This window comes from Drosophila virilis, chromosome 2 (genome assembly GCF_030788295.1).
Source record: "Drosophila virilis strain 15010-1051.87 chromosome 2, Dvir_AGI_RSII-ME, whole genome shotgun sequence".
NCBI lineage: Eukaryota > Metazoa > Arthropoda > Insecta > Diptera > Drosophilidae > Drosophila > Drosophila virilis.
Window position 1 is genome coordinate 8,638,401 of NC_091544.1, and position 14,887 is coordinate 8,653,287.

General features: G+C 44.8%; 1 protein-coding gene across 2 annotated transcripts in view; it reads right to left on the bottom strand.

The window, feature by feature from the left end:
• Positions 1–14,887, bottom strand: part of cv-c (crossveinless c) — a 93,153-nt gene that overhangs the window by 30,163 nt on the left and 48,103 nt on the right. For both annotated transcript variants that reach the window (XM_015172200.3, XM_032438894.2), the window contains 2 exons: positions 9,843–11,152; positions 4,842–5,551 (listed from right to left, as the gene is read on the bottom strand). In XM_015172200.3, the coding sequence (XP_015027686.1) occupies positions 4,842–5,551; positions 9,843–11,127 (1,995 nt within the window). In that variant the 5' untranslated portion in view covers positions 11,128–11,152. The remainder of the gene's footprint in view (positions 1–4,841; positions 5,552–9,842; positions 11,153–14,887) is intronic.

Consider the following 14,887-nt stretch of genomic DNA (forward strand, 5'->3'; position numbering starts at 1 on the left):
ATGTAATCAGCATTGTGCTAGCAATTCAAGTTTAGAGTTCGTCGCAGACCCCAGATCCAGATGTGGTCGCAGACTCCACACAGCTGCAATACGGAGACGCGGGCGTGGCACGCAGTTGCTGATGCCGATGCCAAAGCAGCGATATGTCTGCCACGTAGATATGCAGCCAGATAGAACAACAAATACAACAGCAACAGCAACAGCAACAGCAATGACAGCAAGAGCAGCAGCAACAGCCACAGCAGCAGAAGCAGCATTAACATTAACAAAGCTGTGACTACTAAGGTCAGGCTGCTGCTGCCATGTAATCCCCAAAACGCACATCAATCAAGCGGCTGTAGCTTTAGCTTATTAGCAAGCATTGAACCTACAAAATATCAGTCAGTCAGTTACCGACTGGCGGTTAGAGGAAAACCAAAACCAAATAACTTTTAAGCCTCCGTTACAGCAGCAACTGAATTTTTCCACTTCAACAAATTTCTGACATTGACATTGACCAGTTGGCTGCTGGCTGGCTGGCTGGCTGGCAGTCAGCATCCAAATCGACAACAACGTCAAAATATTTGGAGAGACGCAAAGTCTGCTGGTCAGACCAGACCAGGGCAGGCAGCCAGTCAGCCAACTCAGCTTGGTTCAGTGCAGGCCAGGCCAGGCCAGCTCTTTGTTTTGTACAAATGACCATTGAAGGTCAAATCAGCCAACAACAAATTGGTTAAATAATACTCACAGTACACACAATCACACACACACATGTACACAAACGTTAAGCAGATGCGCGTCAGCGTCTGAATTCGAGTTTTTGGTAGCTTGACGTTTGCGATCAGTCCAAAAACATATGAAGATCATTGTAATTTCAATGGCACTTCAGTCTGGGGGCAACCACCACAGCTGAACCGAACTCTGCGTTTAGCTAAAAAAATGAGTGCAGCAATTGTTGCTGTGGTGCTGTGGGCACTCAACTGGGCAATGACACTTTGAGTGATCCACCAAAGCGGTCAAGCGAGCCACACGTGCAGCTCTACCATGATGCAAAGACGTAGGCATATAATATGATCGACTGGGAAGCTATTACGATTTGCTGTGAGTTGGGTCTGCATTTCGAGGGATTTATGTCACAAGCTAAGATATTCTAAATAAATTGAATGGATAAATAAATTGAATATAGCTAGTTAAGAGACGGACGATATGAGACGAATCGTTTATAGGGATTATTTCTAATTGATAAAACCAAATGGGCCGTACCCTTTCTTGAGGAGAAAACCTTAAAGCAAATTTCAGCTGAGTACACAAATAGGCGCAAAAGGCATAGTAAGGAAATGGAAACTCTTCCCCTCGAGCGATAAAGCTTACTAATTGATAATCTTTTAGCTTATACTCAACATGAGAAACTGTCATTGGCTTCAACAATAACCTATACAATCGCCAATCACTTGCAGCTCAAATTATTTTGCCAATAAAAATGAAAAGCAAACACACATACTTTTATTGGATTTGCACCAAATGTGTCAAAAGTGAAGATTGTACAAATCAAATGTCATTGTATTTGAGTTTGCGCATTTAAGGCTGCAAAGACTTTCAAGCGGATATCACAACAACATTGACTACTTTGTGTCACTTGGGCCTGACATTTGGTCAGCAACAAAAAAGAAGCCCAGCCATATGTCAGGCCAAAAAGAAAGTCGATGTCCAGCTCAAAACCGCCATGTGGCGGAGCGTACGATCCGTGCAGCGGCAGCAGAAGTCGAGTCGAGTCCAGTCTCAGCAAATTGGCGCAATTTTTGTGGCAATGGTTTTTTGTTGCAGCTGATTTGCTTGTCGGAAAATATCAACGCATTGTCAGCCATGCTGGAATGAGCCAAACGCTGTTGACAACACGCCAGGCACAGGTTTAGACACAGGCTCAGTTTGGGGCGAGGGTGAGGCAATTGCGCGCACGGCAGCAACATGCAACTGGCAACAGGCAACAGGCAACAGGCAACAGGCAACTGCAACTGTAACTAACTCGAGCAGCATGAGTAGCTGGCAATATTTGACAGCAGCTTAATTGCTGTCTGCAATTATGATTGCTGCTGGTGAAATTGTAGAAGCTGCTCAGAGACAGTCAAACAGTTGGGCAGTTGGAGAGTTGCTTCACTTTCATTTGATTTGTGGCAATGACAGCGCTGCAACATGTTGCTGCTGATTGTTGATTGTTGACTGTTCACTGTTGATTTTTTTTGTGTCTTTGTTTTTTGGCTTCATTTGGCGCATGGCTGCGATTTCTGGTTTATTGTCTGCATTGGGAGACGGCAGCAACTCCTGGTTGACAAAAATAGTAACGTGCACAACGCTGGCACTGCCTTTTATTGCCATTTGTTTGCCGTTTGCCTTAGCCGTTTGCCGTTTGCTGTTTGCTGTTGACGTTGACAAAAAAACGTCATTTGCAAATTGGGCAAAGACAACTTTCTCTAGGCAGCTGCGCAGACGCAGTTGCAGGCGTAAATTACCCAGCTCCAGCTTTAGCTAAAGCCGTTGCATAAAGTTATAGACTCGCAGATAAGTTAAAGGCAAAACCGTCGCCCACATTCATTAACAGCATTCGCATAATTGGCTGATATTTCGTGGGTTCACTGAACCGCCCGTCTCAAGCTGAGACAATCCCTAGGAGCTGCTCCTCCCCCAGCTTTGGCTGAGTTGCTGACTTTTACGTCTCAATTTCAGATTGCCCCATTGTCAATATCTATAATTAAAATCGTTTGAGAACACACGCAAGCCTTGTTATTGCTGTTGTCGACGGCTTATCAGATTTTCTTGAATGGCTAAAAACGTTAGACGTTGAAGGCTTGATTGAGCTGATGGACTCGTCGGCCGCGTCAATTATGATCGGTGTGTGCCGTAGTTAAATTATGGATTTTGTATATATGTTTGTAGCCGAAATGCAACACAAACGCTAATTGATGCAGGAAGCGTGAAGCAAAACGAGTTGCCGAACGCTTGTCATATTGCATCTGTTTCAAAGGCAGCCCACCAGATTTACTGCACGCTTCGCTGGTGCGTCCAAAATGGGTCAGCCAACGACAACGTAGACAACAACAGCGCCACCATCGCCGCCTCCACAAACGCATTTCATAACTAGGCAAATTAAGCCTAAGGCCACGACTACAACAAGCGTCTTACCGGAGTCTTACGAGTAACGGCAATTTGGAGCTAAAGTGCTGCACTATTTGTCATAATAAACGCGCCGCACAAATGTTGCCTCGCGGGGTGGCAACGGCGGGGGCAGCAGCAAAAGAAAGCGACTGCCCCGTGTGGGCAGCACTGTGACACATTTTGTCATCATTAGCCACAGTTACCGGCTAATAATTTCAATTTAGCCAAAAAATTAGCTGCATTCAGCTGAATTATGGAAAAAAGGCGTTTAAATCTAGCTAGTACAGGCCAGGGCCAAAGTCAGAGCCAGAGCCAGAGCCGGAGCCATAAGCCGACAGCCCACGCCAGCTATGCAACAGCAACAACAACACACGCAACGCATGTAACGCCTCTCAGGGCGTGGCTGGTCGCTCGATGGGTGTTGAGGTGATGACACTGATTATAAAATGTGCATAGATAGCGTGCAGCCTAATGGCTGCCATTGACCAAGAAGAAATGTAAGACGAGTCCCATGTGAGAACAACCATAAAACGCTAGAAAGACGCGCGCGGCTCAAATGCGCTTTTCATGTGGTTGATATTAAAACGAAATCGAGCAGTTCACAAATAAACACAATTGTTAATCAATAAGTGGGTTAGCTGCAATTTATATTCGCATATGATTTGTATCAATTAGGTGACACCCATTTCTGATACAAAATTAACTAGATCAGAGGCTGGTTAATTGAACAAGAACAAGATAAGTTTATGGGAAATTCATAAAACTGACTACGTGCTGGTGATTTTGGTCTAGATAGAAGTGCAATTCCCATCTTACAGATAGTTTCCACGAATATAGATAATCGGGTCAGTTTAATGCCAATTCAATTAAAATGCAGGCGTCGTTTTGGGTTAACTAGAGGAACCGTTAGTAAGTGCTCGGCACCATACGAGAAACGCGCGCGTCTTGGGCGCGTTTTTGGCATATTTTCGTTCGAAGAGCGCGTCGAACTGCGCAGAACCATAAACGCAATGCTAATGAACAACGCGTGCGTGCGCTGCTTCCGCTGTGGGCAAAGAAGCAACTTGGCTGTGGACAAATTTCATGCGAAACAGTTATAAAAATAACTAAAGTTTCGGCCGGCCGGTTGACGTTGCCGCTGACGCTGACGCTGACTCTGACGTTGGCGCTGTCTCTGGTATTGACGCTGACGGTGATGTGTCTCTGAGTGTGTAATATTGCGCTTTCCGGTACAGAAACATAAAATTTTATGTACACGATGCTGACAACGCTTGCGCTAACGACAACGACAACCATAGCAACGAATATCAACAAAAACCATAAGCGGAGCGTGCAACGCGTCGTATGCGTTACACATTACGAATACGCTGCTGCTCCTGATGTTGCCGTTGCGCCCCAACTGTGTTTGCTTTAACACATTTTTCTGTCACGCAAAATAATCATTTGCAAAATCACGCACTGTTGACAGACCAGCGAGGGGACAGTTAGCCGGGGGCTGGGCAGGAGCAGACAGGAAGGGGACCGGCAAGTAAAATGTCTGTGGCGACAGCAACTGTCGCTTATCATTATGTGAAAATTTATGAAATTGAATATTTTTAGTCAGCAACAAGTGAAACGAGCCCAAATATGGTCTGAATTCAATTCGAGAATGCCGCAACATGGGAACGAATATTCGTTGAAGTTCAAAGCTAATTGAAAAGCGCAGCACTTACCTTTACACGTTCTAAATAGTCCTGGAGTGCTACATATGGATCCTCGCCGTCGTCGTCTATCAGGTCGAGGCTATGGGCCAAGTCCAGATTGTCTAGTGCGGCTAGCTTGAGTTCGGCCTTATCGGCAAATTGCAGCTTATGATGTTGCTTAGGTGCAGCTGCAGCCGATGGTGAAGTGTTGGCGGCGGGTGAAGCACGGCTTAAGAATTTCTTATCAGCTGTCATGGCGTTGGCTGCCGCTGCTCCTGCAGCATTGCTTCCGTATTGGCGAGTGCGCGGCATAGTTGCACAACCGGTGCTAAAAACGCTTGCAGCTGGCGCAGGAGTGGCAGATGAAGTTGCAGTGGCTGTGGATGTGGCTCTGACTGTATCATCAACGTCCTCGTCGGCCGCTACATCACTTAATCCCGATTTGTAGCGCGTCGTGTCAGTTGCGATAGTCGCGCTGGAGACTGACGTGTTGGCTGCTGCTGCTGTTGCCGGCGGCGTTGTGTTGCCGTTGATAAGCGTTTGATGTTGTTGCTGTTGCTGTTGCTGCTGACTACTGCTGGTGCTGGTACTGGTGCTGATGGTGGTGTTAAGGCTGCCACTGCTAATTGCACTTTTCACATCGCTTGTCATGTTGTTTTGATTTGTATTGCACTGAATTTTACTAAATTTCTTGCCGCTGTCATGTTGCCGCGCCGCGTTGGCTCCAATTTGTTGTTGCTCTGCAAAGGTAGAGGAAGAGAAATAGTGAGACAGTGTTTAATTTAAGCGATAATTCTTCAGCGAGTCATATAAAGTTGTCACTGCTGCCAGGCCATGCACACACACAGACACACACACACACGCACACAGCCATACAAATTTGCTGCAATTATTGTTGCCGCAACATGTTGATCATATTTTGCAGCAACACTTCGCACGACTGGCGCGCCCAAAAGACACATTTTCATAATCTTTTTTACAGCAAATGAAAAATTGCGCCAAATGTGCAAAATACGCCAAAAAGCGCCAACTCTTGGCTGCCACATGTGGCAAGCATCGGCGTGCCACTGTGCCGCTTAAGCCAAATCCGCGAACATTTCTGCGCTAATCGCCTCAAATTGTGCGCCGTATGTGCGCCATTTAAATTGTCATAAATTTTCGCAATATACCCAGCACATGTGTGTGGACTTAAGTTTTTCCAATTTTTGCCTTTTGTGTGCTTAAATGTACGTGTGTGTGTATAAATGTTTTAATTAATTTCTGGATGGCGAGCAAATGGCAAGCAATTATTTACATATTTGATAATTTTGCTCACACTACTCAGAGCTTATCCATGCTCTCAATTGTTCACAATATTTATTTGGCGCGCTGTTTGCTTAACTTGTTGCCGCACCCAGCAACAACAATAATGACAACAACAACAACTGTGCCAATGGATTTATTTCATTTCGGATATAGTTCTTACGGACCAGAAGTGAAAAACGAGTCTGTCAGCTATTAAACGAATACGAGTCACCTTCATACTTATAGAGTTTTGAATACGATATATATGCAGATTGGAATAAGAATTTAATAAAACAATTTTATCACAAATAATAAAAAATTTGTCACAAAAATTCTTAATAAATTGTATTAATAAGAAACGAAAAATGGATTCCTCAAATGATTTACAATTGAAAATCGTATTATTGTTACAACAAAATTCCGTTCAAATTGAATAAAACTCAGTTTTTTAATTATGACTAAAATGATGTAACCAAAACTGTCGACAAAAAATTTGTTTTGGGTAAAATTTGTGGTAATTTAAGGTAACTAGAGAACACATTTACAGATATATACACTCTTTGAATTTCGACTATTTAATATCCACTTCTGGGTTTTTTTGTTCCGTATATCTGGTGCAAAGGTTCTGACTACATGTAACCTACCAAAGATATAGATATTGTGGCAAATGTACACTCATTTTTCGCAATACTTCTCGGCACATTTGCTCTATGTACAGCCCACATGGAAATGCAAATAGGCGAAGGTATCGCCATAAATCGCATTAAAATTCGCATAGGGGCAAAGCGTCTGAAGATCAAGTGAACTTTTTGTTGCTGTCCGTCAGTCGCTGTTGTCGCCAGTCGCCAGCCCCCAATCGAGCGCATAAAGAGAACCCAGGAGGCGACCGGCCGGAATGTGTGTACTTATGTGTGTGTGTGTAAGTGAAACGGTTAAGTATTTTTGTTGTTGATTTTATAGGTTTGATTTTATTTTGTTTTTATTGCGCATGCGTGCGTTCGATTGGGTTTTTGATTAAAATGTCGCCGCCACCGTCGCGACTTGGCGACAACAACAGCAACCGGCAGGCTCAATCTGTGGCTTGGCTGGGGTCTTGGCTGCTGTTGCTGCTGCTGCTGGTCAGCGTTTGGCATTTAAAAATTCTGAATCGCATGCGTTACACAACGACAACGACCCGTGGCGAGCTCGTAAATCAGCGGCGCAAACGAGTCAGTCAGGCAGTCAGGCAGCGAAGACAGCGACAGTTTGGCTACATTTTATGGGGGTCTGGGTCTGGTTGGAGTCAGCTGGAAAGCGTCCACCAATTGATCGTCTTGTGGCGATTGGCAGGCCGCCAACCAAGCGAACCCAGGCCAGACCAGGCCGGGCCAGAGCAGGCCCACACTGGGTTGCAGTTTTCTTCTGCCTTTTTGGCAATATTTCAATTGTGCAACGCTAACGGTACATTTGGCAATTGGCTGCCATGTGGCATGTGGCATGTGTGATTGTATGTGGGAGGCGCGCTGAAAGTTCATGGGAGGTCTTCCCAGTCACAGTCACAATCGAGCCCTCCAACTTAGCGACATGTGTGCGAAGTTAGCCATTTTCTGGCTGTCTGTGCGGCATTTAATTAGCACAAACCGACGGACGGAAATAACTCTCTCTGCCTTTGTTCTGCATGATGGTGGGCGATAAGCAATTTTTTAGACTTTGCGACTCTACAAATATACTATATATAAATACATACACACACATACAAAGCTATATAGGCAAACAAAAGCCAACGCGAGAAAATGAAATATATTTGTACTTATTTGCTTATTGACTTAAAATAAAATTGTTTGCTGGGTGTGTCCCGCTAAATGGCCACTGTCCGTCAGACATTGTTCGTGGATGGGCGTGTGGTTGACTGTGCTGTTGTTGACGTTGTTGTTGTTGCTGCTATTGTTGTTGATTGATTCTGTGACTGAGGTCACTTGAACGTGATTAATTGCTCATTGCGCGCGCACCGGGGCGAGAGGTGACACAGGCATTGCGCCTAATTGAAAGCAAAGCGAGGGTCTGTCGAGAGTATGCTGAGTGCTAAGATGACTCAAGCAAATGCAGCTAATGGAGGCCTACCTCAATGCACTTAACAACAACTCTGCGCCGAGCACAGCTGTTAAGTTGGGTGTAGAGAGTAGCAGTGCGAAAACAAAAAGCAAATAAATAAAGAAATAAAGTAAATAAACGTGTGCACAGCAGCAGCTGCCAGCTCGGCAAATCCAATGAAAATCGGGCTAAGAGCGGGGCGAGGACGATCCAATGGGCAGGCTGTCCATTACGGTGATGATTACCAATGCTTGAGCGGTTGTAAATGAAAGCCGCTCATTCTGTGAAGCTGACGTGCGTTCGCTTAGGACAACGCCGTCGTCATTGCGATGATCAACAGATTGGCGCCTTAAGCCGTCACACGTCAGCTGGGCTAAGGGCAAGAACTCAGCTTAACTTGGCTGGAGACCAGGCCGGCTTTCAAGCCTCATTTGCCTATCAAAATGATATAATATGCGTTCATGACGTCGATTGTGTTGTACGTGTTTCCTGTGTATTCGCAAAACTGGCAACTGGCAGCTGGCAGCGGGTGGCAGTTCGCAGTTGGCAATTGGCTTTGGGGCGTGTCACAAGCCAAACGAAGTGCACTTTACAATTGGTGACAAAGCAAAATGCAAGGAGTGTTTGTTTTGTTTTGTTTTCTTTTTGGGGGAAAACGCAAGTGCGTCGAGCAACTGCACCCAGCTAGCCGATAATAATTTTTTATGCAACTCTCTTGAATGGCAGCGGCACATTTACGACATTTCCAATTGCCGCACAAATGCAGACGCACTAATAATAAAAATTTTGTCTTTTATTATTAATCACAATTTCAAGTGACTTTTTTCATGAAAAGTATTTATGCGGCTTTAAGTGGCTTTTTATTAAACATTGCAGCATTTAATTGACTTGTAATAGAGTCGACTGTGTGTGTGTGTGAATGAGTGTGTGTGTGCACGCCTGCGTTATGCAAAAGGTGTGTCGATGTGAGTGTGTCAGGCTAACGGAAATCCAAACCTCAACGTCATGCATAATTCATGATAAAATTGCAGTCAATTTCTTTTGATTTTTAATGTAAATAAAAGGCAAATAAATGCTTAGGAAATTTTATGTACACGCCCTTACCAAGTGGCTGGCATTATAAATTTATCGTTTCAAGCATTAGGTATTTATATAATTCCAAAAATTTCCTGAAATTGTTAAACGTGGCCTTAGTCAGCGACTAACAACACATTGTCACTAAATAACCTTTAATTGATCGCATTTAGCATTTTAAGTAATTGGCCAGTGATTCAGATGTTTGAGATTCGGTATCTGATCTTAAGTTTGAATAATATGGAACGCTTTTTGTGCTTTGTGATAGTCTGTACTCAATAACAGGAAATGACTGGACAATGAGCTGGCCGACCTTCAGTGTGTTGCCCCTAGGGATACATGACAAATCCGTCAGACAGACAGACAGACAGAGGCGCGAGCTTTGCGGTCTGCAGCTAGTCATGATTCTTTTTCCCTTATGACACTCGACTGCACAAATCAATTAATAACTTATTGTTAGCTATTAACTAGCCTAATGACTGTGTGCCCAGCCAGTGACCGCTTTTCCCACAGCAACAACATTTCCGCCCAGGCAATGGCGACAACACAACTTAGTTGCCAAAGCTGATTAAGCGAGAGCGAATAAAAAAAAGAAAAACTTACCATTTCCTGCCGCAAAGGCGGCGATGCGCTCCCTAACCGAACGTCTGGGCTCGTCGTTGCCGTTGTTATTGTTGTTGTTGTTGCTGCTGCTGTTGATGTTGGTGTTGCAGCTGTTCGGTTGCAGCATATGCGTCGCAGTTGCCTGCGTTGAGTCATGGCTAGGACTACGCTTCACCATTGTCGTTTTGATCACAGTCTTGAGGCGGCTGGGCGTGGTCGGACGTGCTGCTATGCTGGGCTTAGGTGTTGTTGTTGGCGGCAACGTTGCTGTTGCTGTCAATGTTGCTTTATCGTTGCACAGCACTTCTGTGGCAGCACCCACAAACTCTTCTGCTGTTGTTGTCGCTGTTGCTGTTGCCGTTGCTGTTGCTGATGTTGGCAGTGTCAACCCACACTCGCTGGCTGTGGCCGTTGCTGCCACGTTCGTTGTTGTTGCTGCTGTCGTAATTGTCATTTTATTCTGCGACGAGTTCGGTGAATCAATTTTCGAGTTTTTGTTTTTGTTGTTCGTTTGGGGCACGGCGTCGTCGGGTAATTTACAATAATTACAGCACGGCTTATTGTAGTTATTGCTGTTGTTGCTTAGTTTATTTTCCTTATTGCTATGTTGCAGTTGTTGTTGCTGCTGTTGCAAGCTATTGCTAAGTCTTTGGATTGGTTGTTGCTGTTGCTGTTTCTCTTGCTGTTTTTGTTGTTGTTGTTGTTGTTGCTGCTGCTGCTGCTGCTCATTGCCACTCTGCTGGCCGTTTGTGACAGCGCAAGTTTTACTATGAATTGCTGTTGCTGCTGCTAGTTCACTGCTACGCTTGTTGTTGCTGCTGATGCTGCCTTTGTAGTCCTGCCGCCATTGTTCAGGCACATTTCGTTGATTCATTAATATCAACGCCACATTTCCGTCGTGGTCGTTGTTACTTTTGTTGTTGTCAGAGATCTCAGCGATATCATTTGCTTCATCATCATAATCATTGCAATCGTAATCACTGTCGCAATCTTGGCGTCGCTTGCTGCTACTGCTACTGCTGCTGCTGTTGCTGTTGTGGCTGGCGCGTGGCACATCATCAATATATGTAAAATCGTTATCGACGAATATATTTCTAGCGTGCAGCGTGTTAGCTGACGACTTGAACTTGGGCTGCTTCAGAGTGTAGCGCCTGCGCTGCGGGCAACAACAGAACTTGATGATGGTGCGCGGCGAAGTTGGCGATAGCCCTGGCAGAGTCGGTGTCGGCGGCGTTGCAATGTCAGCCCATTTCTCGATCAATGCCAGCTCGCGAGCATTGGACATTGTAGTATAGCCATGGAGTGTGATTCTGCAAAACAGACAGAAGAGGGAAAATTAAATTAATTGCATATGCCAGAGGGAGAGGGAGATAGGAGAGCGGGATGCACCAAAAATCAATTAACCACATTTCTCAACGCATCTCAGCTTTTCACCAGAGTTTCCTCATTCCTGCGCCGGCGCTCTCTGCCTTCGCTGAAAGCCAATTCGCTGCGCACATCAGCCAGGCACAGCAGCGCCATCTGTGTGTCATGAACGTCGAGACGACAGCAGCAGCAACTGTTGCTGTTGGTGGCAGCGGCAATGCCAACATGTTTTAATTGCAAACTGCATTTTGCGCAACACTTTCGAATGCGGCTTAGAAGTGACCGCCAAAAATGGTACCAGCCGGCAGCCGGCAATTGGCAGTCAGCAGTCGCGAGTCGCGAGTCGGCAGGCAGCAGCCAGGCCACATGTCGATGCATGATTAACTGCCGCGTTAAACTGCCAGTGGCGGCGGCCTGCATCCATTTAATTGCATTCGTTGCGCTGCAGCGGCAGGAGCAACAGCAAACTATTTTCCCGCAGGGCAGCCAGCAGCAGGTAGCAATGGCAGTGGCAGTGGGCAATGTCGTCGCCCACTGGCCGCCACGCCTTTGTTGCTGGGTTCGAAACTTGACTAGCTCAACTACCCTTGGGGTTGACGTTGACCTTTTGTGCCGGCCTGAAAGCTTTTGTGAAAGTGCCGCTCTGAAATTCCTTTCACCAGCAAAGCTATGCGTATGTGTGTGTGTGTGTGAGCTTCTTTTGTGGGACCGACTGAGTGTCTGTGGGCCACGCCTCTTGTCAAATGTTTGACAAATTAATTTCAATTGTTTAATGCACTCGGCTTATCTTTCACTTTATCGATTGCCGAGCGACAGCGAAAATAAATTAACAATAAATAATTTTAATTATTTCATGAAGATGTCAAATTACACACACCCACGCAATGAGGCGAAAGCCTAAAAGCCAAGCACCGCCACAGCTCACAACTGTTTGCCATGTGTGTGCCAGGCACAGGGCCCGCACCCGCCCCGACCCCAACCCGTGCTGGCGTGGAGTGTTGCGATCTTTGCCACTAACTGGCGGCTATTTTGAGGCTTTGCACAGCTGCACAGCGCTCTTTGTATTTATTATTATTTCTCCTTTTTTTATTTATTAAATTTTTGCCAAGGCTTTTAGCGCGCCTATGGGAGTTCGGACAGCTCTAATAGGATTTTGTAAAGTCCGCTGAGCTCAGCCGTTGATGGCAGTGCTGCGTATATATTTTCTCATACTACAAATATTCAATGAGCTTTAAGCCTGCAGTGTTACTTTAAAGTTGGCTGTTTGTTGTCTTTGTGGCGCCCTATTTATAGCCAATGGGTTTCATATTACATCCAAAATTCATTTGTTAAATTTGTGATATTACACAAGAAGCTGCCAATGGGCGTGCTACCAACGATTTGTCAATTTATTTCTCTTTAGTTTTTGTCTGCATGCCACAAACTGTGAACTCTGTTGCATTTAATGACCGAGCAAAGAAGCCCAAAAGTGATTATAATCGAATGAGAACTTGAATGCATTAAAGTATGCTCGACTATGGAATACCACAGGTAAGTTCTTCAAAAAAGGCTTTTGAGATTGGGATATATTTATATTTTAATATCTTAATATTAAATCTAAGTTTGTTCCATGCGTGTGTGAGCATAACAACAACTGGGAACGTTGGGGAAATGGCCACACAACCTTTTTTTTATATGAATCTTAAATCATTCTGTGTAACATAAAACTACCATATACCCTATATTAAACCCCTTTTAAGCAATCCACGCATAAGAAACATCATAAAAAACGAATAAAATAAAACAAAAACACAAAATATGCCACAGCTGAAACCTCAAAAAAACAGCAACAAAAAAAGTGGCTGCTGCCTTCTTTGCCATATGCTTATGTTCAATAAATCCAAATGCGGCATATAATCGTGTGCTTATGTATGATATTGTGATTTATGGCCCCATGCTCAGATGTTGTTGTTGCTGCTGTTGCTGCTGTTGTCATAAGGAGCAGAAAATTAATATTGAAAAGCTACTAAATCCAGACTTACGCATAAATTAAAACTTAAGTAGGTTGACAGTTGTTGTTGTTGTTGTTGCTTTTTGTTGTTGTTATTATTTGTACTATTTGTATGCACAATGAAAACAAGAGAAACAGCACTGATCACCCTTCTCGCATGCTTCACTCGTAATTTATGGCATCGAGAGCTGGAAATTATTTTTGCACATTTTGCAATGCATTTCAATGCGTTTACGTTTGACATCGTAAATACATATTTGTCAATGCACTTCAAGTCGGGTATAAAAATAAATGTATATAAAAATAACAACTAAATAGCATATAGCATGATTATATGTATGTGCGCATGCGTGGCACGTACATAGCTCGATGGGGTTGTTTATGAAGTCTAGACGCCCGATTTGGCATACTTAAAATTAGCATATAAAAAATGTGGCAAATACTATTGGTGGCAAGAAACAAGAAATATAACGGTAGCAAAGTTCTATGAACTTGCCCGCAGCAGCACAACTGTCGGCTTTGGCTAATTGAGGGGCACTGGGAGTTGATGGCAGCCGCTTAATGTCAGCTAGTCCGTCACTTTGGCCGGGCCATCGATCAATCAAGCAATCAATAAGTCAATCATATGCATGAGCAGTCAACAAAGCGCATACAAATTGCCGCAATGTCCGCAGCTTTTATAAGTGCATTACATGCCGCAGTTTAAAAGTTTCGCTTTTCAACAGCAGCAGCGAGCGGGATAGCGAGTGAGAGAGAGAGAGCGGGAGGGAGCAAATAGGAAAAAAATAAAACATATATCCAATAGATTTATAAACGCATTCGTTTTAAGACGCACAGCGCAGGAAAAGTTTTCAGCTTCGGGCGCATTGGCAGGCAATCAAAGCGACAGACATTAACGCTCCGGCTACGACGCTACGACTCCAACTTGGAGCGTTGTTGGCCACGTACGTTGGCCTGTTAATGCTGCCCATTAACCTGTTGACCCCGGGAATTGACTGGCTGCTGCATTGCGTGGCCAGCTGGTAATGTCTTTCTTTCTCTTTCTGTGTACCTATCTCTTTAGCTGGGGCACTCTTCACGCAAAAATGCGCAGAAGCCAAACGTTTTGCGGGCTGCCATTTGCCATTTATAACAAGTATTGGCCCAGTGCAGTTGCCACCAGCTATACTCGAATTTGTTGCCAATTTGCTGAGCCACAATCTTTGCTTTGTTGTTTTGGCTGCTGTTGTTGTTGCCGTTTCGGTTTGGTAGTCGCCCAATTAATTTCCGCATTTCCCAGACAAACTTGGCAATTAATTTTGCAGTTTGCATTTCTTCAACCTTGTTGCCTGACCTTTTGGCTCAAGTGATTCACGCCAACGCCAACGCCATCCGCCAACCGACATCTCCAGACGTCAGCGTCAGCGTCAGCGACAGCGTCATTTTGGCCTAACGAGAATGCCCAGGCTCTAAGTCGGCAATTAATCAAAGCGCCTTTGGCCGCAGACAAATCCTTTTGTATATATGCCTGTAAGCTCACCAGCACTCGTGCTCGTATATGGCCAAGCAACTGACAACGCAAATGGCCAAAATGACAGCGGGCCCGATCCGCGTCATGAGTCAGCCAATGCGCAACGGTAACATTAACATGCGTTGGCTTTTTGGGCGGCATTTCTCCCAGCCAAATGCTCCGACTGACACAGCCGCCCGA